The sequence below is a fragment of the Lonchura striata genome, chromosome 5, assembly GCF_050655825.1.
Source record: "Lonchura striata isolate lonStrDom1 chromosome 5, ASM5065582v1, whole genome shotgun sequence".
Lineage (NCBI taxonomy): Eukaryota > Metazoa > Chordata > Aves > Passeriformes > Estrildidae > Lonchura > Lonchura striata.
The window spans coordinates 48,987,144-49,011,613 of NC_140707.1; the positions used below are offsets into that span (position 1 = coordinate 48,987,144).

The 24,470-nt window shown below is 37.8% G+C and overlaps 1 protein-coding gene across 1 annotated transcript; it reads left to right on the forward strand.

The window, feature by feature from the left end:
• The first annotated feature begins 2,085 nt into the window (after positions 1–2,085).
• BRMS1L (BRMS1 like transcriptional repressor) lies at positions 2,086–23,533 on the forward strand. The gene is made up of 10 exons (XM_021542710.3): positions 2,086–2,294; positions 6,729–6,819; positions 10,075–10,202; positions 12,770–12,849; positions 15,905–16,001; positions 16,389–16,472; positions 17,774–17,838; positions 19,304–19,343; positions 20,232–20,358; positions 22,001–23,533. Exons 1-10 carry the CDS (start codon positions 2,159–2,161, stop codon positions 22,122–22,124), a joined length of 972 nt encoding a protein of 323 aa, XP_021398385.1. The 5' UTR covers positions 2,086–2,158; the 3' UTR covers positions 22,125–23,533.
• Positions 23,534–24,470: the final 937 nt, after the last annotated feature.

Sequence of the window (24,470 nt, forward strand, 5' to 3'; positions counted from 1 at the left end):
GATGTTGTTCCAGGCCATCTCCTAGCTCCTTTCAGCCATTTGACTATCAGTTTAACACTTTAACCAGGCTCCCTCAAAAGAATACCAGATTGGGGAAGAAAAAAAAAAAGTACCTTGGTAACTACTTTGGTCGGTTTTTAAAGCTATGTGAACCTGCACTTGGCCAGGCTTCGGGGACTCACAAGTTTCCTGGCAAAAACCTGGGGACAAAAGTTCAGCTGCTGTTGCTCCGTTAAACAGCCAGAGCCACGTTTAAAAACGCTGGGCCAGGCCAGCCCGGCCCCTTATGCCGAGGTCCGGCCGGCCGGAGCTCGCCCCGCCCCGCACGGCCGGCGGTGCCGGGAGCCGGGAGCGCAGCGAGGCTGGCAGGCGGGAGGAAGGGATGGCGGCGGATCTAGGAAAGCACTCAGGATTCCCACGCGGGCTACAGTTATTTTACAAGTCGTAGGTTTGTATTAGATGTTAGGAAGACATTCTTTACTGTGATGGTGATGGGGAACTGGAGTGGCTTATCCAGAGAAGCTGTTTCCATCTGAAACCATTCTATGAATCTATAAAGAAAAGATGAAAATCGTAATGGGTATGGAGAAAGGATGCCAAGTGGTGCTGCGTCCATTTGTGACTACAAAGCCAGAGACAGCAAGAAGAGAAGGGATGGAGTTTGCACACCGAAGGGTGGGAGGTTAGTTATGCCTAATTTTTCTCTCACTGCTCTTGGAGAAGAGGTGGCACACCTACATACACTCCTCTTTGGGGAGATACAGGGAAATTACTTGCATTGGATATACAGAGATGTGGGAGAAAAGAAGTGAGTAATGTACAGCAGTGGTTATTGTGGTTGAGGTGGGCAGCTATTGCTGTGGAGGTGGAAATCCATAGGGAAACACAGAAGTTAACTGCCTCACAATATAGACTCCATAATATCCATCCAGACAGCTGAGAGGAACTAAATTTGGACTTCAACATGAAGAACTGCACCTGCCAGGCACACACAACTTTTAACTCCTTTGAAGTGGCACATCACATCACTGAGACACACTGTGCTTTTCTACTGCTCTTTCAGCTGGCCCAGATAACAAGAGTGAGCCTGTGCAGTACAAGCGAGTTCACCTTCGGCCCAAAGATATCACCCACATGCCCTGCAGGCCACAACCAGCTCTGTATTTCAGGACTCTTGAGGATCCCTGCCAGACTCCCTTGTGCCAAGGTCCTGAGGTGAAGCTAATCAGTCCCTCACAGCAACAGGACAGTTCATACAGCTTTTTCCAGAAAGTGTCACTTCTATTCAGTACATCTTATGTACCACAATTAACAGCAATTGGTCAATGAACAGGTAAGTACTGATACTCAAAGCCAAAAAAATTATCCCAAACCTGCACAGATTGCAGATTGTCTCTTTAGTCAGTTCTCATATCCACTCCAGTGGACCGCTGCCACTTCCAGTTAAGTCTGACTTTAAAGCATATCACACGTACAGGACAACATAAGACACTGGGGAAGTAGCAAGTTCTGCTGAGGAGGCCACTATTCATAGAATCATAAAATGGCTTGAATTGGAAGGCACCTTAAAGATCATCTTGTTCCAAAAGCTCCTGGAACACCTCCAGGGATGGGGTATCCACAGCTTCTCTGGGCAACCTTTTCCTCACCACTTTCACAGTAAAGAATTTCCCCTCAATAACACAAGGACCTCTCCCCTCTGAGATCCGAGCCATAAGGGACATCTTGCCAGCATGCAGAACTCCTCGGCAGGAGAGTGGTGGGGCCACACGTGAGGCAGGGAACGGCCACGATCGAACCCCCCCACCGCACAGGGCCACGGCCTCGCTCGGCGTCCTGCGGGAGACGCGGGCAGGTACGAGACTCTGCCTGGCCGCGATGAAGCCTCTCTCGGCACCGAGCAGTCCCGTGCGTGTCCCGGGACAGGAGAGGGGCGCGAAAAGCCGCCGCTACGCACCCGGCCCCGCACGGCGCCCTTCCGGCCCTCTCAGGGCGGACCACAATTCCCAGAACGCCGCGCGCGCGGTGACGCCAGACGGCGGCGGGACTTGGCCAATGGGCGGGCGCGCAGGCACCGGGCGGGGCGGAGCGGCCGGTGGCGGCGGCGGAGCGGCGGCGGGAAGGGCGGGCTTGGGGTTCCACAGCAGCGGCGGGGACGATGCCGGTGCATTCCCGGGAGAAGAAGGAGAATAATCACGATGAGATGGAGGTGGACTACGGAGAGAACGAGGGCAGCAGCTCTGAGGAGGAGGAGACCGAGAGCTCGTCCGTCTCCGAGGAGGGGGACAGCTCAGGTAGCGCAGCCGCCCGCAAGGCAGCGCCGCTGAGAAGGCGCCGCGGCGGCTCCTCAGCGCTCGGTGCCGCCCCGGGGACACACCGGTTCCGCCCGGCTCTGCTGCTGTCGGTGTCCCCCCTCCTTCCCCTCCCCCCGTGACCCCGCCCCGGCCCAGCCTCTGCTTCAGCGGCTCCTCTCCGGGCGGCCGGCCAGGGCGCAGGAGCGGGGCGGGGCGCACGGGCAGCGGGCCCCGCTGCGCCCCGAGCCCCGGCTCCGGAGCGGGCGGGTACGCGGGCATGGCGGCCTGGGCCGCGCTCCTCCGCTCGCTGGAGGAGCCGTGGGTTGTGCCCTGTTGGCCTTGAGTGCGTCCTCGCTGAGGTCTCCACTTAAGGGCTTATATACATACGTGTGCATACATGAACACGTGTGTAAGTACGTATTTCCATGCAAGCTCACGAAGTTCAACTAGGTGTTTTAAGAACTGTCTTTGGGGGGGGATATTGGAAGCCTGTTAATACCACTGCCCTCTTTTGCAGAGCACTTCAGCCTCTGCTCAGTTGAGCTTCCCTTCTTATTTCCATACTTTCCATCTGGACTGTAGATTTTGAATTACGTTAGTAGCTGAAATCTAGCTTTAAATGGATCGCTTTTTCTATGTTTCATTTACACTTGTTATTAAGAAGGTTATTATTAGCTGTTCTAAGTTTCCTTCTAATTACTACTTTCTGTGTTTGATCTTAAAACATGTTTCCAGGTGATAACTGGTAGGATTAGTGATGAGATACAAGACAGTGGATGGAAAAGAAGTTGGACAGGGTTAGTGAATTGAGAAAAGTCCTGATGTCGATGTGGACTTGGGCCAGTCCTAGTCCTGACATGTGGTTCTGGCAGCTTAAGTGATTTAGTGCTGAGGCCCCTATATCATCAGATTAAAACCATAGAATATGCTGAGTTGGAAGGGACCCAGAAAGATCATTAAGACCAACTCCTGACTCTGCACAGAACACCCCAAGAATCACACTGTGTGCCTGAGAGTCTGGGATTAGGAAGAAGTAAGTGTGTTTTAAGTGGATGTAGTCTGTTCATTTTTCTTTAGAACAACACCAGAAGCTCTCCAGATAATTTTTGTTGCATTCCACAGAGACTTGCTCTTAAGGGAGTACTTAAAGTTTGATGATGACAAAAAATTACATGGTTGTCTCAGTGTCTTGACTAATATCAACATACTCCTTGTAAGCTTTTTATTCCTACAGACTTAAAATGATTAGCACCCCAAGAAATAAGTCTCAATTGAAATTAGTAATTAATTTTTTGTCAAATTTGTGATTTGCTTTACTTGCACAAAAGGTGCTGTTAGAGGAAGCATGACCGTCCTTGAGAGCTGTCACTCTTTCTATATTGTTAGTTTTGATGTTATGTATTTAGTACAGGTGTTTTATTGACTTGAATATGGAATAGTTGATACGGGATGAATTTAAAAAGCCACAAGTTATGCTTGCTATCCCAGAGGAGAATTTGGCCATTTTTTAAGCACTTTATATAGGCCACATCTTATTAAAAAAAGCTGTTACATTTTAAGTGCTGTGTGGATTTTTTTATCTTTAAACCGTGTTGCCCTAATTGCTGTGTTAGACTGCTTGAGTATAGTAGGAGAAAACAACTGGGATTTTGAAAGTGTTTTTAAATGCCCTAAATACTTTTTGCAGTATGAAACTGTATGGTAAATCTGAAGTTTTGAGACAGGTCAGGCCTATTAGCAACTGTTTTAATATGGAATGAGCAATCCTCCATCTCCTGTGATGTAAATTTTCAATTGGAAAGCCATGAGATTTGATTTTACAACATTTTATGTTTTCAGTAATTCATATTCCATAGTTTGTGTGTTGTTTAAGACCATGAGGAAGAAATTCCATAAATGGGGAATTAAATATATTTCAGGACTCTGAAAATCTTCACCATTTTGTGAATCTTATTGAAGGAAGAATACAGATGATAACATTGAAAAGCAACTTGGCATGTGAATTACCATTTAGTATGAATGATAAGGGAGAATTGAAGACTTCTAGGCAGAAAGTCAAAGTATTTGTAGCTGAGAGGAGATTGGAGATAGCTGTGGTTTTTTTTTATCTACAAGGAAGTCAGCTATACCCTCAGATACCAGTGAATATCAATTTCCTTGCAACACAAGTTAAAAATTTAAGATGCAGTCCCTTTCCCCTCCAACAGTGGGTGTGCTCTGATCCTCATCCAGGATTACAGTTCTAGTTTTCTTTGCTTTTTACTCTCTAAACATACACAAACAATAACATCCGTGTTAATTTAAGAAGAGCTTTTGAGTGAACTTACTGAAACATACTTAGAATTAAAAACATAGAAGAACACATTTGAAACATATTTGAGAATAAAGGGGAAAAACTGTTGGTATGCCAGTGCTTGTTCCTGTTTAGTTTCACTGGGAAGTGCCTTCACATTTTAAAGAGCCTTCACATTTTTGTAGCACAGAAATGCTTTGGGCAACTCTGGATAATACGATTGCCACATTCTTTAAATCTGCCCAAATTATAAATCACTACATCGATTTTGTTGTGGATATTGTGTCAAACAGTCACATAAAACTTTGTTCTTTCATGTGATTTTCAGCCTTATTCTGGGATTACGGTTTTGCCTTACTTTTGAGAACAATATTTTAATATAAATAGTATCTCTTAATGGCCTGATTGTTCTTCTCCCACTCTCCCCATTCATTGCATTTTTTTAAGCTCTGTCTCAAATTTTCTTGCTCTGCTTTCAAATACTTCAGGTTATATTGTGTTTTAAAACTTCCTTTTTGACTGTAATAACAGTACTAGGTCTTTAATTGGGACTCATAGTTTGCCATTGTAATACTTATTGGTATTGCTGTGCTGACTGCTGGTTTTCCTGTCCAGGCAGCAAAGGTTAGTATAGTTTTTTAGTCTTAAAAGCTTGTGATGATTTCAGGAAGAAGTTGAGTGCTGAGAGGTCTGAGTAGACAATCTGATTTAATCAGATCTTTCCAAGTAGCAAGTGGGCCTGAAGCTACTCCTTTCACCTCATCAGCTTTACAAATTGCCATACTGGTTTGCAAAACAATAAGAATAAAGAATGCTGCATTCTGTAGTTGGTGTAGGAGACAGCATAAAGCAGTTGAACATGTTCGTTGGAAAAATGAGGCAGAAACAAAAAGCTCAGAGTTGTTTATAGGCTAAAAAAATGATCCCTGCTGGGTTCAGGATCCTACTTTTCCTCTCTGTCAGGAGGTAGGATTTTTCTTGCCAAAGTGCTTACATAAGTAAGGGTTCCTTAGGACAGTGCCTTCTCTCAAGCATCTGGCTAGTTCAGTTACAGCTCCCGAGTGCATGGCCATCCCTTCTGCATGCCTGCTACTGGTTGATAGTGGTCAGCTGTAGTGTAACTGTAAAGGGCTAATTCTTGCAGATACTGCTGTTATAAAGCAGTTTCACTTATCTGACTTTGGAATATGCCTTAACAAAACCTTTTTTCTTTTTTTTTTTTTCTGGGAAGGCTGGGAAAGTCAAGAATTTTCTATCTTAGTTTCTCAGTTTTCTAGTCTAAGGAAGGCCAATGGAGGTAACAACGGATGTTTAGTAACATTGGATGTCTCAATGGCAGTGTCAAAGATTTGGCAAAAAATTTTGTGTTTATGTTGTTTTATCTTCCCTAGGTCCACGAAAAAGAATCAGGAATATAAATAAATCTGTGAAAAGAGTTTACACAAACTGCTCTTACTGCATAAAAGCATATAAAGTCAAGTGCAGTGTTCTAGACTTCTCAGGTTAAGAAATGTTTCATTGGAGTGATTTCAAATGCTCATTAAAATGAACTGCAGATATTTTTACATTAATATTTCAACTTCAAATAAGTCTTCAATTTGGACAGGTTGAAACTTGTTTCAAAATTATATGTTACCTTTCCTTTTAGGAATATGAATAAAACAAATCTTGAATTTTATCAGACAAATCTAACACTGGACTGTGCTTGCATTCCAGGGATTGCTTTTGTTTGTACTGACCCAAGATACACTTGAATTTTCAGTGGTGGCTTATAACTGCTCATGCTTAATGTTGTCTTTAATTTGGTGTGATATACATAGTTTAGTTTTTCTGTTTCATGCATTCTTATGTATTCTTTGTATTTCAGTCATGAAATTACCCTCTTGAGGGCTTACAGTGCTGTTATTTCCTGTTTTGAGGAAGAAGAATTGCTGTTTATTGCATTCATTCTGGAATTAGGTCTAGGTTTCTTTCTTTGTAGTTTATATGCCAAGTGATTTCTCATATTATGCTTTATGACAATAATATAAGAGGAAAACTGTTCATGGCTATAATTCAGGCACCCTGCCCCTTCATTCACTAGAAACAAAATATCCAGTTTATTTGGTTTATATTACATAATTTTTTTTAATTATTCTTAGAAATGGATGATGAAGACTGTGAAAGAAGAAGAATGGAATGTTTAGATGAAATGTCCAATCTTGAAAAACAATTTACAGACCTTAAAGATCAGTAAGTATTTTAATGTTTTGAGTGCCTCGTTTGAGGATCCATTCCATGAAAATACTGTATGCATCTGGTGTTTCTTGTCTTTCTCCAAAAGTAGCATGTGGATGCTGCTTTTGGAGAAGAGTAAGGACTGGAAATTCTGAAATTACTTGCGGGCAGATGCTCTAGAATGCTTCTGTGTATTCATGTATTTTTTGTTTTACTGTAAGGATGGTTTGAAATGTTGTTCCTGTGAAGAGCTAGTCTGGGTCTGTTGCATGAAACTCCCTAGTAGAACGAAGGAATTGGGATTTTAGGGAAATTTGAGATTTTGTTTAATTACTTATTCATTCTGTATAATTCTCATACTTTTATATATGTGGGACAGACTGAAGTACATTGTCTTTGCTAAGTAAGGAATTAGATTGGGTTTTGTTTTTTTTTTACTGCAGCAGTTTTTATAGTTGGTACCAATGAAAGTTTCTTTTGATTACTGCAAACCAGGTACCAGTACATGAGAAAATTAAAATACTGCTATCTCTGTCTGCCATAATACCTACATAAGTAGCTAGTAAAAACCTACTTAAAAGAAGAGATAAGCTTAATAGCCAGTTATTCAAAAGTGATTGTCATTTGTATTACAGCCTGTCATTTGTATCATAGAATCATTAAAGTTGGAAAAGACCTAAAATCATGAAGTCTAACCATTTACCTAATGGTGCACTACTAAACTATGTCTCTAAGCACCACATCTGTGCATATTTTTTCACACTTTTAAGAATTCCACCGTTTTCTTTGGCAGCCTGTTCCAATGCTTAAACAGAAGAAATTTTTTCTAATATCCTATCTAAGCCTCCCCTGGTGCAACCATTTTCTCTAGTCCTGCCTCTTGTTACCGGGTAGCACAGGCTAACCTCATCTCGCTACAAGCTTCTTTCAGGTAGTTGTAGAGAGCAGTAAGATCTCCTTGAGCCTCCTTTTCCCCGAGCTGAATAACCCCAGCTCCCTCAGCAGCTGCTCACAGGTCTTACGCTCCAGACCCTTCACCAGCTTCATTGTCCTTCTTTGGACAAACTCCAGCAGTGTATGTGAAGTTAATTAACTTTAAGTTAGATGCATCTGTTCAAGTTTAAAATTGGCAGCATTTTGGCAACTAACTTAATAAGGTACTTGTTAAGTGATACTTCGAGAAGACCTGGTCTGTTCTTTGGCCATATGCTTTAACTGAAAACTTAGCCAGTTGTTATGTTTCAGATGCATATTTATCTTGTGAGATAGTTATTTCTGCTACAGAACTGAGACATGTAACTTGTATAACGGGACACTGTGAGGTCTGGAAATAATAGGGTCTGGAAAGAATTGCCCAACAAGAAATTGCTTGCTGCAGTGTCTAGAGAAGACTGTCCTGCTGTTCTTTAGGCTGAGCATGGAAAAATCTGAGAAATGCGGCCAGCTGATGAGTACTGGAGCCAGTCAGTACTGATTGGTTTGGCATTTGGAAAACCGTCAGCTTTTGAGCTCAGTGTTACTCTCCCATCTGTTCAACAGCTTGGATGACTGAAAACAATTTGTGGAAACAGATTTTTAAGAAGTGAATATGGAAGAGGGTGGTCCTGAGAGGAAGGAAGCAAGTACTTTTGGGGGTTAAGGCTTATAAATGGTGTTTGAGAAATGGTAAGGCTGTGGTATATGGAGGAAGGCATTGCAGGGACACATTGGTTGGTTGAGAGATAGAGGTATTTGTGTGGGCTGGAAGAGCAGTGGTGGTGGGAGTACCAGAAATGGAGCATTAGAATGATGGAAGAGGGATTGTAGGGAGAAGCAGCTGTGATTAGGGAAATGATGACATTGGGAAAGTAGAAAAAGATGCATAAACAAAGGGATTTTTGTCACAACTAAGAGCAGAGATGGTGTAATGATTGGGTCTGCCTACTCATCCATTTCAGGGAAACTGAAATCGGATGTTATGAAATAAGTAGCATTTACAGTGCTTCGATAGCATTTGTTCATTTTAGAAAAATCATTGTTTAAAAGTACTGGATAAATAGTTGTAGTCCATCAACTATTTCATAGTACCAAGTGCTGACAGCACCCAGTCCATAACTGCTTGCTCTTATGTAGCTGGTACTTGGTGCTGTGTAATCAAATGTTAGTGACTGACCCAGTCAGGTGCACTGTGCACCCAGGCTTATGGTCTGGCTAAATTATTCTGCTGTAGCCCTGTGCTGACCACCATGTGCGGAGCATACTCATCAAGGTTTAAGCCCAGCAAACTGGGGTTTGATCAGCTGCAGGCTGTGTTAGCTGACTGCAGGACAAATTCTGGTGACAAGGTGAACAGGCAGTTATTTCTCAGAGGTCTTGCTATATCAGTATACATGAACTTTATTTTGTCTAATTAATTACTTAACCTGTGTGCTTTAAATAGTAAAAAGCAGCATCCTTGTCCCAGGGACATCTGTTATGTCTGTGTAAACAAGTAGCACCTGATGTGTTTGTAACACTTAAGAGAGTTTGTACATGTTTGCTTTTATTTTACACCCTTTGATTGTGGGGTGCAAAGTGAAAAATGAGAACAGGAGATGTTGGATATATTGATGATTCTAGCATGGAACACGGACAGTTACAAGTAAGGGGAGCTTTATTGAGATCGAAATATTTGTAATTGGCTGAATTTCAGGTAAAATAAAAATATTTTAATTATACTTTCTTTTCACAGGAATGTAATATGTCAGAAACTATCTCATTATATTTATAATAGTTTTTAACATGTAGATTTTCACAGGAGATAAATGGAGGGTTGCTTTATTAAACACCTGCATCTCTTTTTCCTTGGTTTATGGTAGTGTGGGAGCAGATATGTGAACACAAATGTGAATGATCATTTCTGTTGACAAGCTGTCTATCTTTCTCAGTCATGACATAACCCAGTTTGTTCTTAGGCACTGTATTACCTTTTCATCTCCTCTTCCATGTTGATTCTGTCTTGTTACTGAGATATGTGCAATTTTGTTTTCTTAGAAATTGAGATACATTTAATTATACCCTTTCTGCACTTCTGATTGTTTGCATTTGCTTTTCAGAAAGGCTTGGTAGACATGGATACTGTTGTTCAAAAAGAAAATATGTATTTTAAAATTCAAATGCTAGCAAATTCTCATTTTGTTTCAGTGTTCCATAACATTAACAAAGGGATGGCAAATAGTTACTTAAAAATATTTCTTCTAACTTGTGTTTTGTTTTATATAAAATATATATTTTTATTTCTATTACTTTAAGACTTTACAAAGAAAGATTAAGCCAAGTGGATGCAAAGCTACAAGAGGTTATAGCTGGAAAAGCACCTGAATATTTAGAACCATTGGCAGCTTTACAAGAAAATATGCAAATCCGAACCAAGGTCGCAGGTAGGCACGTAAAATGACTATTGCTGTTTCAAAGTATAAACTTGCTATGCATTTTAAGGTCATTCTTCTGTTTTCTTTAGAATTGTTGGAGTGTGTTTTATTAGTTATTAGTTTTATTAGTTAATTTATTTAAAGTTAGAAATATTGTAGCATAATTTTAAATATGAAGTAGTTTTTAAGTAAAAATGAATATATTGCTCACCTCTGTGCATAAGTTGCCTGATAACATCCCAGTAAAATACAGGGTTTTTTTAACGTTTCATTTAATAGCTGCCTATCTTTGTGTAGTAAGAACAGAATTACTGAGTAAAAACTAATAGTTTTTTTAGTCAGAAGGTTTGAGATCAAGTCTACACAATGGTCACTTTTGAAGAGATATGTAGGTGCTATGTCATGAAATGTTTGCTATCTAATATGATGATATTTTTTCCTGCTCTTCTAGTTTGTGTCTCTTCTCTGCTCCTATTCTTCTGTTCTGTCTAGGGAAGGAGGAAATACTCTTGTCCTTGGTGCTTTTCTCTAGGCTGAATTTTAGTTTTTATAACTGATGTTTAAAGAGGTTCTTGTGCTCACAGAAGAAGACAAGAACATTTATCTTCTTGTACGTAACCATATATTCATATGAAATGCTAATATTATAGGAATACAGAGAGCCAAAAGACAGACACCTGTGATCTCTGTAGGCAGAGAAGCTATACCAATGTCTTTTCTAAGAAATTTAGCAGAAACATGGTGCAGGCTAAATGAAAAATGGCAAGCCACCTTATATTTTTATAACACTAATGCTGTTTCAGTACTACCCAGCATGTCTTCATTGGTACTTCTGACTTTGAGAATTTGAAATCTTTTGATCCATTGCATTTCTCTCCCTCCAGGTCTTATCTGTAATGCTTTTTCTCAGCTGCTGACCCAGCATTACTGGGTTTTAATTTCTTAGCCCAAATTTACATGACTAGTCTTAAGCAGCCCACTTAGGCTTTGCAGGAGGATTTCAGTTGAACTTGCAAAAGGTTTGATATGAAAGCAACCTTAACCCAGGTCTTTAATTTTCAGTTTTAAATGTGGCTGTCCCTGTCATGTAGGTAGGTATGGGGTATGCAGCATATTCTCCTGATTGGTCTTCAGCACCATTGAAGAGCCATGTTTCAATGTAAAAAAAGCCCAGCTTAAAAGCAACAGTTTCCTTAAAGCTTAGAATAGAAAATAGGATTTTTTTTTTTCATTTGTCCCCAACTGAATGACCTTGATAAAATTATTCCAGAGAAAGCAAGAGACTGCAGAACTGGCTTATTTGCTCTCACTGTTTGAGAGCCTTGAGAGAATTGGGTAATAGCAGAACTTGAGTTCCAGCTAGTAACCCATAAGGACCCGTGATTACCTGTGAAAGAGGAGGAAGTGGTCATAAAACCCCCAAACTAAACTGTATTTAGCTAAACTTTGGATATAATTACATCTGTGTTAGAAAAGAAACTTGTGTTCCTTAGCTCTCTAAGGTGCTATTCACACAAAATAGAAAGTCAGATAAACAACTGTTTCTTCCAGGACAGGTCATATCTATATTCTTCAATTTTGGGCAAAAAACCAGTGGACGTAATTATGCCAGTCAGCCGTAAATATTAAGAAAATTAAAGCCAGAATTAACATAGCAATGTAAGAAAAGAACATTTTGAATTCTAGAATGGCTTCACTGTGGAAAGGTGATTGACACAATACTTAGTGGTTTGTTTTTCAGAGAGATAGCTGTTAGTAGTTCTGTTCCTCTAGTAGTGTTCATTTATAATAATTTGAATTATAAGGGAGGTGATTTTGAAAGTTCTCTAGTTGCAAGACACCACCACTGTGTTTGCAAATGTAACTCCTCAAGTTTCTAATCTGAAACAATTATAAGTGTTTTCTGTTTAATACATTACATTTTAAATCAAGTTCTATAGATGTTTGCCAGATATTACATTTCAGGTACCTCTCAGGTTTTTTCAGCTGCTTTGTGGACACATTTCCAGAAATATCTAAAAATGCTCCTAATCCTTAGAAGGGGTACCCTTAATCACAAGGTGGCTGTTTTTAAGAGTGGAACAGTAGTAATTATTGTAATTTAATAAGATCATGCATTATAAAATAAGACTTATTCCAAATACTAATTTGTAAAACCTTTTTCTTTCAACCAGTTTTCTAGCTGTTTTGAAACCCCAAAATCTTATTTTAAACTCTTAATTAGAAAATAGAAGAGGCCATTTGGTACTTAAGTTTGAAAACTGATAATATTCAGGATAGTTTGATCAGAAATATTAAACAAATATGTTTTCTAAAGTTAGTGTGACCACTGGTGTAATTTATTGACTGACAGGAGAAGGTGTTAAAATAGCATTTTATTTTTTTCAAATCTTCAGAAATAAGGATTTACTTATTTTTATTCTTTTAAGCAGCCAGCCACTCTAAGCACCTAATGTAATATATCTGTATTTTCCACTGTGTTCATGTGTTGTGACTTGCAGGCAGTCTTAAAATGGAATTCTGAAGTCAGATATTTGCTCAAGAAAGTAATATTGCTGTAATTTGTCTGATTACAGGTATCTATAGAGAGCTGTGTCTGGAATCTGTGAAGAACAAATATGAATGTGAAATTCAAGCCTCTCGACAGCACTGTGAGGTTGTGCCAGCCGTTTCACATTGATAGCTAATCTCATCTAACTTTACTGTCTGTCATGCTTTTCAGGTTCAGTGCATGTTTTTATTATTGCTGTTATTTGCTATTTGAATGCAGCTGCTGTGTGATATTTAAGCCCATGCAAGAGGTTATTCGAAACATCTAAGAATCAGAATCATAGAATGTGCTGAGTTGGAAGGCACCTATCAAGATCATCTAGTCCAATTCCTGGCCCTGTGCAGGACACTGAAGAATCAAACCATGTGTTTACGAGTGTTGTCCAAACACTTCTTGAACTCAGACAAGCTGGGACCACTTTTCTGGGGAGCCTGTTCTAGTGCTCAACCACCCTCTGGGTGAAGAACCTTTTCCTTATTCTCAATCTAAATCTGCCCTGGCTCAGCTTCATGCCTTTTCCTCAAATCTTGTCCCTGGCCACAAGAGATTGGTACCTTCCCTTTGTGAGGATATTGAAGATCAAGATGAGGTCTCCCTTCAGTCTCCTCAGGCTGAACAGACTAAGTGACCTCAGGTACTCCTCATATGGCTTCCCCTCCAGAGCCTTCAGCATTCTCCTGGCCCTCCTCTATTAGTTTAATAGCTTTCTCATATTGTGGCACCCAGCCTGCCCCCAGTGCTCGAGGTGAGGCTGCCCCAGCTCAGAGCAGAGCAGGACAATCCCCTCCCTTGCCTGGCTGGCCATGCTGTGCCTGATGCACCCCAGGACAGGGTTGGGCCTCCTGGCTGCCAGGGCATTGCTGGCTCATATTCTGCTTCCTGTCAACCAGGACCCCCAGGCCCCTTTCTATGGTGCTGCTCTCCAGCCTCTCATTCCCCAGTCTGTCTATACATCCAGGATTACCCTGTCCCAGATGCAGAATCCAGCACTTGTTCTAAGTACATTTGGTTGGCAATTTCCCAGCCTTCTAATTTGTCAGAGTGTCTCTGCAGGGCCTCTCTGCCCTTGAGGGAGTCAGCAGCCCCTCCCAATTTAGTGTTGTTGGCAAACTTACTTACTATTCCTTCGAGTCCTGTGTCAGAGTTCAGAGTTGTTAATGAAGATGTAGAAGAGCTTTTTATTAATTTGTCTTTGCATATATATATGTCACTAAGGCTTCTTATTTTTCATTATCAAGTTCTTAGTAATAGATTCCCACATGATTTTTTTACCTTTTTTATGAAAAGGTTACCAAGAAAGTAAGTAAAATATCTGACGTAATTTTAGCAAAAATGCCTTACATTTTAGTAACAAAACCAAAGTCTTTTTGAGATGCATTAGACAGCTACTGATATAGTTGTCATTTCAAAAGCAGTTCCAAGAAAAATATATTTCTCTCCTTGAACATAAAGGTTCTGGTTTGTGTATCTAAATACTGGATACTACTGTAGTTCAAACACTCAAGTACAAGTATGTCCAATGCTGTACGTAGCTGCTTAGATCCTGAGCTTTTCATCATAGTACTCCTCAACCCCCTTACACTTGCTTAATGGTGTTTTCTTCTGAGTGGTTCACTATATTCCAGATTTCCTGGTTCCTAGTATACCAATAAAGCAAGAATATGCATGTGTACTTTTGAAAAGTTTTCCATTTTCTTGATGCCTTGGGAAAGAATTAGGTATTATGAAGGATGACTCTCTACTGGCTGTCTTTGCTCCTGTGAATACTCCTGAGGCTGGACAGAATCCTGTTAGACTTGCAAAGTCTCTTATCCATGATTGAATGATTTGCTTTGGCTGTGTATTATTCCTCTTTGAGGTGGCCTTTGTCTCTTGTTTTGCTGTTATGTGGAACATTCAGAATTCACCATCCAGTACAAGTCTCTTGAGGGGAAAAGCTCTATTAAATCAGAAATGCTGCTTGTAGAATTACTGTTGCTCTAGAATATAACTATTCAATAAGAATGCCTCTGATGCCTGTAATAGCTTTTCACACCTTATTTGTTACCAGCTATGTGAAGCAGAACACATGTCTAAACACAAACATTATTTAATTTTAAAATGCAATTTTAGAATGGTTTCTGAACATACAACACTCAATTGTCACTTCAGATATATGTAAAGAGGCTTCTGCCTTTTAAATTCACCTGGGAAATGTATTTTATAATGATGGGTTGAAAAATATGTGAAAGAAGGTCTTTAGAATTTGAATACTTTGTAACCTCAGGGAATTGTAAGTGTGACAGTCATTTAGTGGAATAGGGTTCTTTGTCCATTCCTGGACTGATTTGCTTCACTCCAGCAAACTAGGTTGAACACTGGTAAAGGGAAGTTTCTGTTGCTGTGCTGTGGGCAAGAGCAGTTGAGGTGCAGACATCTGCTCATTTGGCTGTAGGGAACTACAGCTTCTGATAGAGACATGGTAGCAGATAGCTGGATGCATTGACTTGAGCTGCTTATGCTGTTTTTTCAGGAAGTCCAAGTTCTCTGTTTTCCAGAATTGTTGAAGACATTGCTCACTGAAGGCGAATGTTAAAATCAAATAATCAGCTGTATTTTCTGCTCATAGTTTTGGAAATGTGCAAGCTTATGAAAGAGCAGTAATTTCCTTAAGGCTTGGATCTCAGCTTAATTCCAGGTTACTCTTTTAGAGAATTTAGTGGGTTTTCAAGCTAAAGTGTAACTGATCTGTAAGAAACTATGTAATTTAGTGTAGGAGGTAGCCTTATAAAAAGCTTTCAATGAAAACATTAGCTTTTGTGATTTGTAATGAAAGGTGGCTTAGAGGTTACTACTTCACAGTTTGTGAATAAATCTTTCCTATCCACAAAAATACTGTGTGTCAAAACACAGAGTTATCCTGAAGGGATAACTGCATGCTTTTAATTACACTTAGTACCAGTAGTTGATAAATACGCAATTGTATTTTCATTTGTGCTAAGCAAGTGTGCCATCTTTAAGGAGCTAGGATCTCATGCTAAGAATGTGGTAGAGGGAGATATATGCTTGGTGGCTTCTGAAAAAGCTATTCCTATGTTCTTCCTTCCACTGATGCCTTAAATTGTCAATATTTAGATTATTGAGCTCACGAATGTAAAAATCTGTAACCTTGCTTTTATAGAGTGAGAAACTTCTCTTGTATGATACTGTACAAAGTGAACTAGAAGAGAAGATTAGAAGACTTGAAGAGGACAGACATAGCATTGACATTACCTCAGGTGGATGGAAATTCAGTTTGCTTTTTTATTATTTGTTTTTAATCTTCTGCTGGGTACTGATTAGTTGACTATACACATAGTATGTCTGGTGAGTTTTAGATTATCTGGTGGAATGCCATTCAGCTGTAGACTTTGGGTAGGGGATGGAATTTAAACTTCAGCTTTGGTTTAATAGTTGTCAGCATCACTTGTGTGTTTTCAGTGTTAATCTATGTCTACATAATCTTATAATTATTTAAATCTTGAGTAAATGCCATTATTCTGTTCAGAAACAGCATCTTACCTGAAAATGTTATTTTTTTATTTTGGGCAATGCTTTCTGCTATAAAAAGAGCTAAACATGTAAATGTTTTTGATTCACAACATGTTCTTATTATACTTTTTCAGAATTATGGAATGATGAGCTCCAGTCCAGGAAGAAAAGGAAGGATCCATTTAGCCCAGATAAGAAGAAACCTGTTGTTGTATCAGATATCCTTTTAATGAAATCATTGTTCTTTTTAGTACTGTTTGCAGTTTTATACCTAATTTTATTATGTGTCATTAATACCAAGTTGAAATGATAATGTGTTATCAAAACTGATTTTTGCATGGCAGACATTGTTCTAATTCAGATTACAGAAGCCATGTTGACACATCCATCCCATCATGAAAATTGAAATTAAGATTCTCTTACCCAGCTACTAGTTTAATGTAGAAAATGTTTCAAAAAGTTCATTTTTCTAACTCTTAAAGAAAAAGATTTACAAGGCAAAAGCAGAATCAAGTTAGGCCACTCCACCAACTGACCATATAAATAGCATTGGATTTTGTGAACTGTGAGTTACCTTGCCATTTTAGTGTATGTTCCAAACCAAAAATACTAATGTAGTATTCTTTATAAAATCTCAGCAATTTCAGGTTGTTTATAAAGCTAAAATTTTTTTAATTTTTAAGGTAAATTAATTTGTTCTTTTTGATTGTAGTTTAGAAATAGCTGTGAATGTGTCAGATATATGCAATGCAAATACTAGAAATTTTACCCAGCTTTTAATTTTTAATTTTTTGCTATTTAGAGAAAAACAAATTTGAAAGTAGTTAAAGATTTTTAAAATTTCAAATGGAATTTTAAGTTTAAGCTTGCTCTCCATTTTAGGAGTTGTTTTTTTTTAACATCCATAGCACCTTTTGCTAAACTTATTTTTCAGAGATGAAATGGTGAAATTATGTTCTGAAGTTCATGTATTGTTCTAATACACATTTTTTACTTTGCAGTTGATAGTTTAAGGAAGGGGGCTGTGCCTTTCTGCTTCATGTTTTTTAGATATTTGATATGCAGATATGTCATGCTGACCTATGCTTTTCTCTTGAAGATACATGATGTGGAATACTGTAAAAATAATTATTTTATTTCAGCTGATACTAGTATAGGTGCTTTTTTGCAGTGGTACATTGAAATTGCAAAGAATTTTAATTGTAATTTGAATTACTGCAAATAGAATAATTTTTGATCTTTTAGGAATGGAATGGTTGTATCTCAGCTGTTTATCCTATCCTTATGTTAAACTCCAGTACCCTGAGTATCTACATACTATTACTACCTCTTTTAATAATTCTTAAAGTGTATTTCTATGTTGCATATTTCAAAGATGGATGTGTTTGCACGAAGCTTTTACTTCGTGCTGGTATACTTTTTGTGGAAGATCTGCAGAACAGAACTATTAATATCTTTCTAAGAACATTAGAATATTTTCATTATTTCTGTTTAAAAGAGTTTTCCCTAACATTTCCACGCCCTTATATAGTTTATATGTTGCAAGACCTTGATATACTTGAAGACTGGACAACAATAAGGAAGGTAAGATGAAAGGATGAATGCCAGTGACTGTGGATTTAATTGGGTTAATGTCTAGTCCTTTTGCTACTTAAAAATATGTAACTGGATTTCTTATATGATCAAAACGCTAAATAGATTTTTATTTTTTCAGTAGTCAGTTAGTCCTTTCACTTCAAGCTGTGTTACTGCTATTTTTTCTGATTCTAAATTCTTCCCAAATCATAGAGAGGAATCCATTAAAGGGGTGCAAGAGGATGTCTTTAAAATGGGGAGGCCATAATTTTCCATGTAAAAGTGAGCCTAAAGCCTGTGTTAAGGGGATCTGCTTTCTCATAGTTTAGGCTAATTGGGTAGAAACTATGATAGGATAGTCTGAGAGGATTTTGCTTTATGTGAAGGTTTTTTAAAATCTCATATGGCATGTTTTCATATAGTAGGGTTTTTATTTTAAGAAGTTTTCTGTGCTTTGACCTTTCCTTATACTTTCTTTACATAAAAATGGGGAGCTTTGTTTTTCTCAGATTACATGTGAATCCTGGTTTATAGGAAGAGAAATTTGTTTAGTCAATTTATATATTTGAAAAAAATAAATTTTAATTGTGTAATGCCTTTTTTTAGATTGTAAGACTGTTGAAGGATCTTGGTGTAATGAAATGCTATCCTTGCCTTGCATCTGCAGTCAGAAAGCTTCCCCTAGTATCCTAGTGCATCCCATCTTATGGAATAGCAATCCACTTAGGTGAATTCATAATCTTGGTGGGGAGTTTGCTCTCAGTCAGTTTCTAGCCTGTTTTTTTCCCTGTACCTCTTTCCTGAACAAGAAGTAAAATATGACCTTTATATGAGAACTTGTCTGACTTTTCTCTTTCTATTGCATCAGAGGAATAGACACAAAATATCTTTCCCTAGAGTTCTTTTTCTGTAGTTTTTCATAGTTTTAAACAATAGCAACAAACCCAGGACCTACTAGGGTTTTGCCTTTTCTGGAAATAATTTTAAAAATCCCAAAAAAGCAAACAAATGAACCCCCAAAAACTCTTCAATGCTTATTTTTCCCCCATGGTTATGTGTGTCTGGAGTTTACATGAAGTAATATTTGTGAGCTTATAACATATAAATTAAAAGACTAGGTTGTTCATATAGCATTTTGTTTTTCAGAATGAGTTAGTGTAATTTTGTGTTTTCTTGACAGAATTACATAAGAGCAATTTTGAGGATTTAATTTAAAAAAGGTTGAGTTATTGAAATCAAAACTTAATAAAGGTGATTTTTTTCACCATCCAAATGCTTTTTTTATTTACCTACTGAGTCACCACTGAACACATTTTTATTTTAGAATTCTCATTGTATTTTTTGTGCATAAATGCAAGTATATACTTGCATATAAAAGCAAATGCCACTGCATGCTGCTCCACAACTAAAGCTGGCAGTTAAGACAGAATGACTCTGCCTGCTGACTAACTTTAATTTTCTTTTGTGTTTCAAGGCAATGGCTACGCTGGGACCACACAGGGTAAAGCCAGAACGTAAGTAAACATGGTCTAGTTCCACAAGACAGAACTTGCTGTGTCCAATGATGCAAACTGCATCCAGGCAAATTGTATTTAGTATAGTACTAGTATAGTGATGGAGGATGGGGTGAAGTAGCTGGAAGATGTGGCTTTTGTATTTCTCCTCTCTCAGGTGCTGATACCTGTAGCTTGATTGCTGTTGCTTCTGTTGACACAAATTCTAGAAAACTATATATAAAAAAAAAATCAGGCTTCTAACAGTGAATATAATAGCAATTTATATTAGCAAGCTATGCCAGTGTTTGCTCAAGATTAAGCAGAAAGCTGAGAGCATCTGAACCTTTCAGGTGCATTTCAAAGTTTGCTCACATTGACTGCAGCTACAACCCTGAAAAAGCAGGAGTGTGGGAAAGGAGTGGTATTCACATTTAGCACTGAAGTGAGAAGCATGTTCTTGCTAAGTACAATCTCATATTTGGAGGTGATTAGGATAAGGGACAGTCAGCATGTAGGTGATAGCTTCTATTTGAAAATGAAAATATAACTTTTAATTATCTGACTGGAAATAAAAAGGTCTATTGCTTCCAATTTCTAATGTAATTATTAAGAGACTACTGTTGGAAAAAATGTGGATTCTGTTTAAATAACAATCTCATATTTGGAGGTGATTAGGATAAGGGACAGTAGGCATGTAGGTGATAGCTTCTATTTGAAAATGAAAATATAACTTTTAATTATCTGACTGGAAATAAAAAGGTATATTGCTTCCAATTTCCAATGTAATTATTAAGAGAATACTGTTGGAAAAAATGTGGATTCTGTTTAAATAACTTGATGAAAGTGTATTTAACCTCTTAACTGATTTCTGTGAAGTTAATATTAAATCACTCTTACTTAATTTAGCACCTGTCAAATTAGAAAAGCATCTACATAGTGCTAGATCAGAAGAAGGAAGACTCTATTATGATGGCGAATGGTATGGACGAGGGCAGACGATATGCATTGATAAGAAAGATGAATGTCCTACAAGGTAATGATTATTTAGTCTATGCAGCTCTGTACATTCATGTTAAGCAATAACAAGGATGATGGCATTGAAGAGTAAGGCCTGTGTGGAAATACTGCCACCTCAGTGACATTTACCTAGTTCACATTGGAAAGCAGGTATTAAGATGGGTGCTGAGTTATGAAAGAGGCTAGTGAAGGTTGGAATTGACTGAAAGGTTGTCAAGTTAGAATCTCTCTTAACAATTTCAGCTGTTACTAGTTTCTGATAGCCTTGGAGTAATTTTTCTAGTATCTTGGGAGTTTGTTGCTTTGAGAATTTGATCTGTTGGCCCACCCAAAAATACTTAATTATGGAAAAACACTATATGCCATTGAAAATAAGCTTTGTTTTCTGTGAAAGTTGAGAGGAACTTTTTAATGGTATTTTCTTCTTTTAAGAAAGGTTCTACCTTGGAACAGTCTAAATATTAGAGTGCAAATTTGTTTGAATGTTTAAGATCTATAAATGTGTTTTCTCTGTATGGATAATATTTGTACATTCTAAAACTCTGTATTTAAAATTAAATTTATATCTTACCTTTTACTGAATGGGGCAAATAAGTCTAAGCCCAGTGTTGATTAAATATGCGCATGTACTCTGGAAAATTTACTTTAATTTTGTATGTCAGTAGTTTACTGTGGAACTGGCTGGTTTTTTTCTTCCTTACGTATGGTGAAGAGGAACAAATTTTGGTGATTTTGGTGTTTCTTCAGGGCTGAAACAGGAAGGTATTTTAGTAAACTACAGATTGTGTCTGAAATTAAAAAAATTTAAAAAACTCTGGATTAATTTAGCAGAACACAGCACTTGTACTGGGCCAAGTAAAGGTCTTAGTATCCAGTGTCTAACAAAAGCTAAAAGCTGATGCTTAACAGGGTAGTCATGCAGCGGAGCTTCCCTGGGCTTTCAAGACCCACACAACTTAAAAGACTAGACGGAGTTGTCACATTCAGTATGCAATAGACTTGTTCTATTAACTGTTTTCATCTTTGGTTTTGTACTTTCTGTTTCCCCCATCAATGTACTTGAAATGATATTTTTTCTGTGGGTATGAGAAGGGAGTTTTGTTCACTATTTGTGTTAAAGGTTATCATAAGGAGCATAAAAGCAGGGCTCACTTAACAGTGAATCAGTAAGTCAGTTTTCAGTTTATTTCTTATAATCTTGGCATAATGAGCGAGAGTTTGATACATTTTGTGCTTTAACTTGTGGCTTCAGGTTGTTCAACCTTTTTTCAAGTACTTCATATTCAATGTAATTTCAAGGCTTTTCTTGTTTTTTTACTATGGGTAGTTTATTGTTGTGTTTTCTCTGTGTGACTATTGTTGTTATAAACAATTGAAGTATTTGTACCTGTTACGGTTTTCTTGTAAGAGAATAAAATAGATGGCTGAAACATTAGCTACCTTCACTAAAAACACATGCAGTTCCCAAGGAATTATGTAAAAACTATCCTTAGAGTGGTGCTAGTATCTTTTGGTCCTAGCACTTACATACAACTAATGCATATTTTCATATACCATGTGGAAATACAGCTGCAGTTTTGAGGTTATTTTTAGCTTATAAGCTTTCTAAATACTTCTTGTTTTTCTTCCCCTGACCCTTCTTCCTTCATTTTCTGTAGTGCCATAATTACAACAATTAACCATGATGAAGTTTGGTTTAAAAGACCGGATGGAAGCAAGTCTAAGCTGTATATTTCTCAGCTACAGAAAGGAAAATATTCAATAAAGCATAACCACAACTGACCGTTGCTCACCGGATATGAAGCAAGTGGTATTGCCATGTGTGATGTGCCATGGGGTGAAAATTGTATTTAATAGTGTTTTGTATTCCTTATATATTTACAGCAGTATCTAATGTGTATTGGTCGTGCTGTATGTAAGCTTCATATGGACGACCTTCAGAAACCTGAGGAGGGTAAATCCTGTTAACAGACATTTTGCCTCTAAGTTGGGTCCAGTGCCTAAGATGTGAAGTATGCTCTTCAAGTATAACGCTTCAAAACTTAGCATATTTGTAATTTAAAAAGAAAAATTATTTTTCCATTGGTGACCAGTTGGTGTGAAAAAAGTGATAACCATAATTACCAGCTCACTTTATTTTCAGTGACTGTGTCATGCTTCTCTTGTGGATGTAAATTTAGCCTGCTCAGCTGTTGTTTTTGAATAGATTGTAACATGCACAAGCATCCTTTTATCCAAAGTGTACTGATTTATTAAAATTATTGTCCTCAACAGCTCTGCTAGTACCGACTGTGTTATGTTTTGTAAGGTTTACTATATTGCTTGTAATGAGACAAAGCCAATATTTTGAACTATGTTTTTGAAGAGCACTTTTCTAGTGTAGGACCCTATTCTATAGCAGACGAATCATTGGTGATGTTTTTTTCCTTGATTGCCAGCAAAATTTATGCATAAGGTGGACAGTGTTGCTCCAACCTGTGTTCTATGTTGCCCACAAAGAACAACTGGGGGGATGGTTACATAAATGCTGTTGCATGGCCTGCATGTTTGGTCCACAGTTGTATGAAATACAATTAATTTTAAGGAAAATATTTCCCCAGGAGTCATATATCTGTGAGAATTTACACTTGAGTTTTTCACCAAACACTATTTTCATAATTTTTGGACCCCATTTCATCTTAGTGTACACCGGGAGTATTTCATGCAGCTTAGGAAACTGAATGTCTTTTAAAGTCTTGCTCTTTTAGCCACAGAGAAAAGTCCTAAATCCTTGATGTTACTGTGATGTGCTTCGAGCAATTAGAATGGTAGATGGGATTGTTCAAGAGTTGTTAATGCGTTGGTTATATGCACTTTAATCTCCACTTATGATGATTCTTCTTGGAGAAAATAAAGCATCCATTTGCTTTAAATGATCACAGCAAATAAATATTTTTATTGTAGCATATAAATTAATCATCTATTCTAGTGCAGGGTGGTAAGTACTTTACAAATGCCAAATCAGTTTCTGCTGAGTGATGCTTTTCTACAATCGTATGACATTATAAATCAAATGTACATAAAGTATCAATTGACATGTTGGCTTTTAACAATATGAACTGTATGTATACAGTTGTTTGATAAACTTTTTGTAATGAAATATTTGCATTTTTTAACTTAGTGTATAAATAAATGATCTGTGGTAGTGGATGTATTTTCTCTTGTTTCGCTCTTTGATTTTTTAGTCTTGTTGGAATTGTTGATCTACCAAATGGCAAAGGGAAATATTTTTAAATAATCAGAACGCATAAAGCTTTTTAAAGAAACGTTTGACTTGCACCTTTTTCTTTTGATTTTTGAGAGTTTGTATGTTTTTTAAGTTTGTACAAACTTTTAGAAAATATTTTATGGAAGCTTTATTTTATGACACTTATAAATCAAACATAAGCAGTGTTAAGAATCTCATAACTGTAGACATGCTTGAAATAATTTGTATTTGGGCCATGCTGGATACTCTAAACTGCTTTTGTGATTCACCCCTTTTATCTCTTCTGTATTTTGCATCTCTCTAGCTGCAATTGATTATTCCTACAGCTTCTTCTCTTTTACAAAGCAAAACTTTCCTACACAGAGCCTTGCATTTTTGGACTGACAATTTGTAAGTGTGGTTTCTTAAGTCAGAATAAACATAATTAATATCAACATGAGGGGTAATAATCATAGCAGTGTGCATTAGGGATCAGACAACTTACAAGTACAGGAGACTGAGCTGTGGCTTTCTATTTTGACATGTCACCATTTCTGCATATCTGATGAGAGAGCTGTAAGGTTGGTTTTTGTTTGTAACTGGTTAATTGTTTCATGCTTAGGTGAATCATATTTGATACATGTTTTGTATCTTTTTAATATTTGAACAGTTAATGTTTCACTTGATCCAACATAAGATGTAAGAGAGGTCTTCCTCTGATTTTAGTCCTTTAAAGTAGAGACATGGTTAGCCTCTTGCCCATCTGTTTTATTTTTTACACCCCTACATAAAGATTTTTCAAGCTTTGGTAGCCTTGTTTTAACCTACGAATTGGATTTAGATCTGTGAAGTGTTGAAAGGAATTCTGTAATATGTGAAAAAGTATGTGAAGAACAAGAGGC

Coding starts and splice junctions, on each gene's coding strand:
- BRMS1L (XM_021542710.3), top strand. CDS start 2,159: ATGCCGGTGCATTCCCGGGAGAAGAAGGAGAATAATCACGATGAGATG. Junction 17,839..19,303: donor ACTGGACAACAATAAGGAAG/GTAAGATGAAAG, acceptor TTGTGTTTCAAG/GCAATGGCTACGCTGGGACC. Junction 19,344..20,231: donor ACACAGGGTAAAGCCAGAAC/GTAAGTAAACAT, acceptor TACTTAATTTAG/CACCTGTCAAATTAGAAAAG.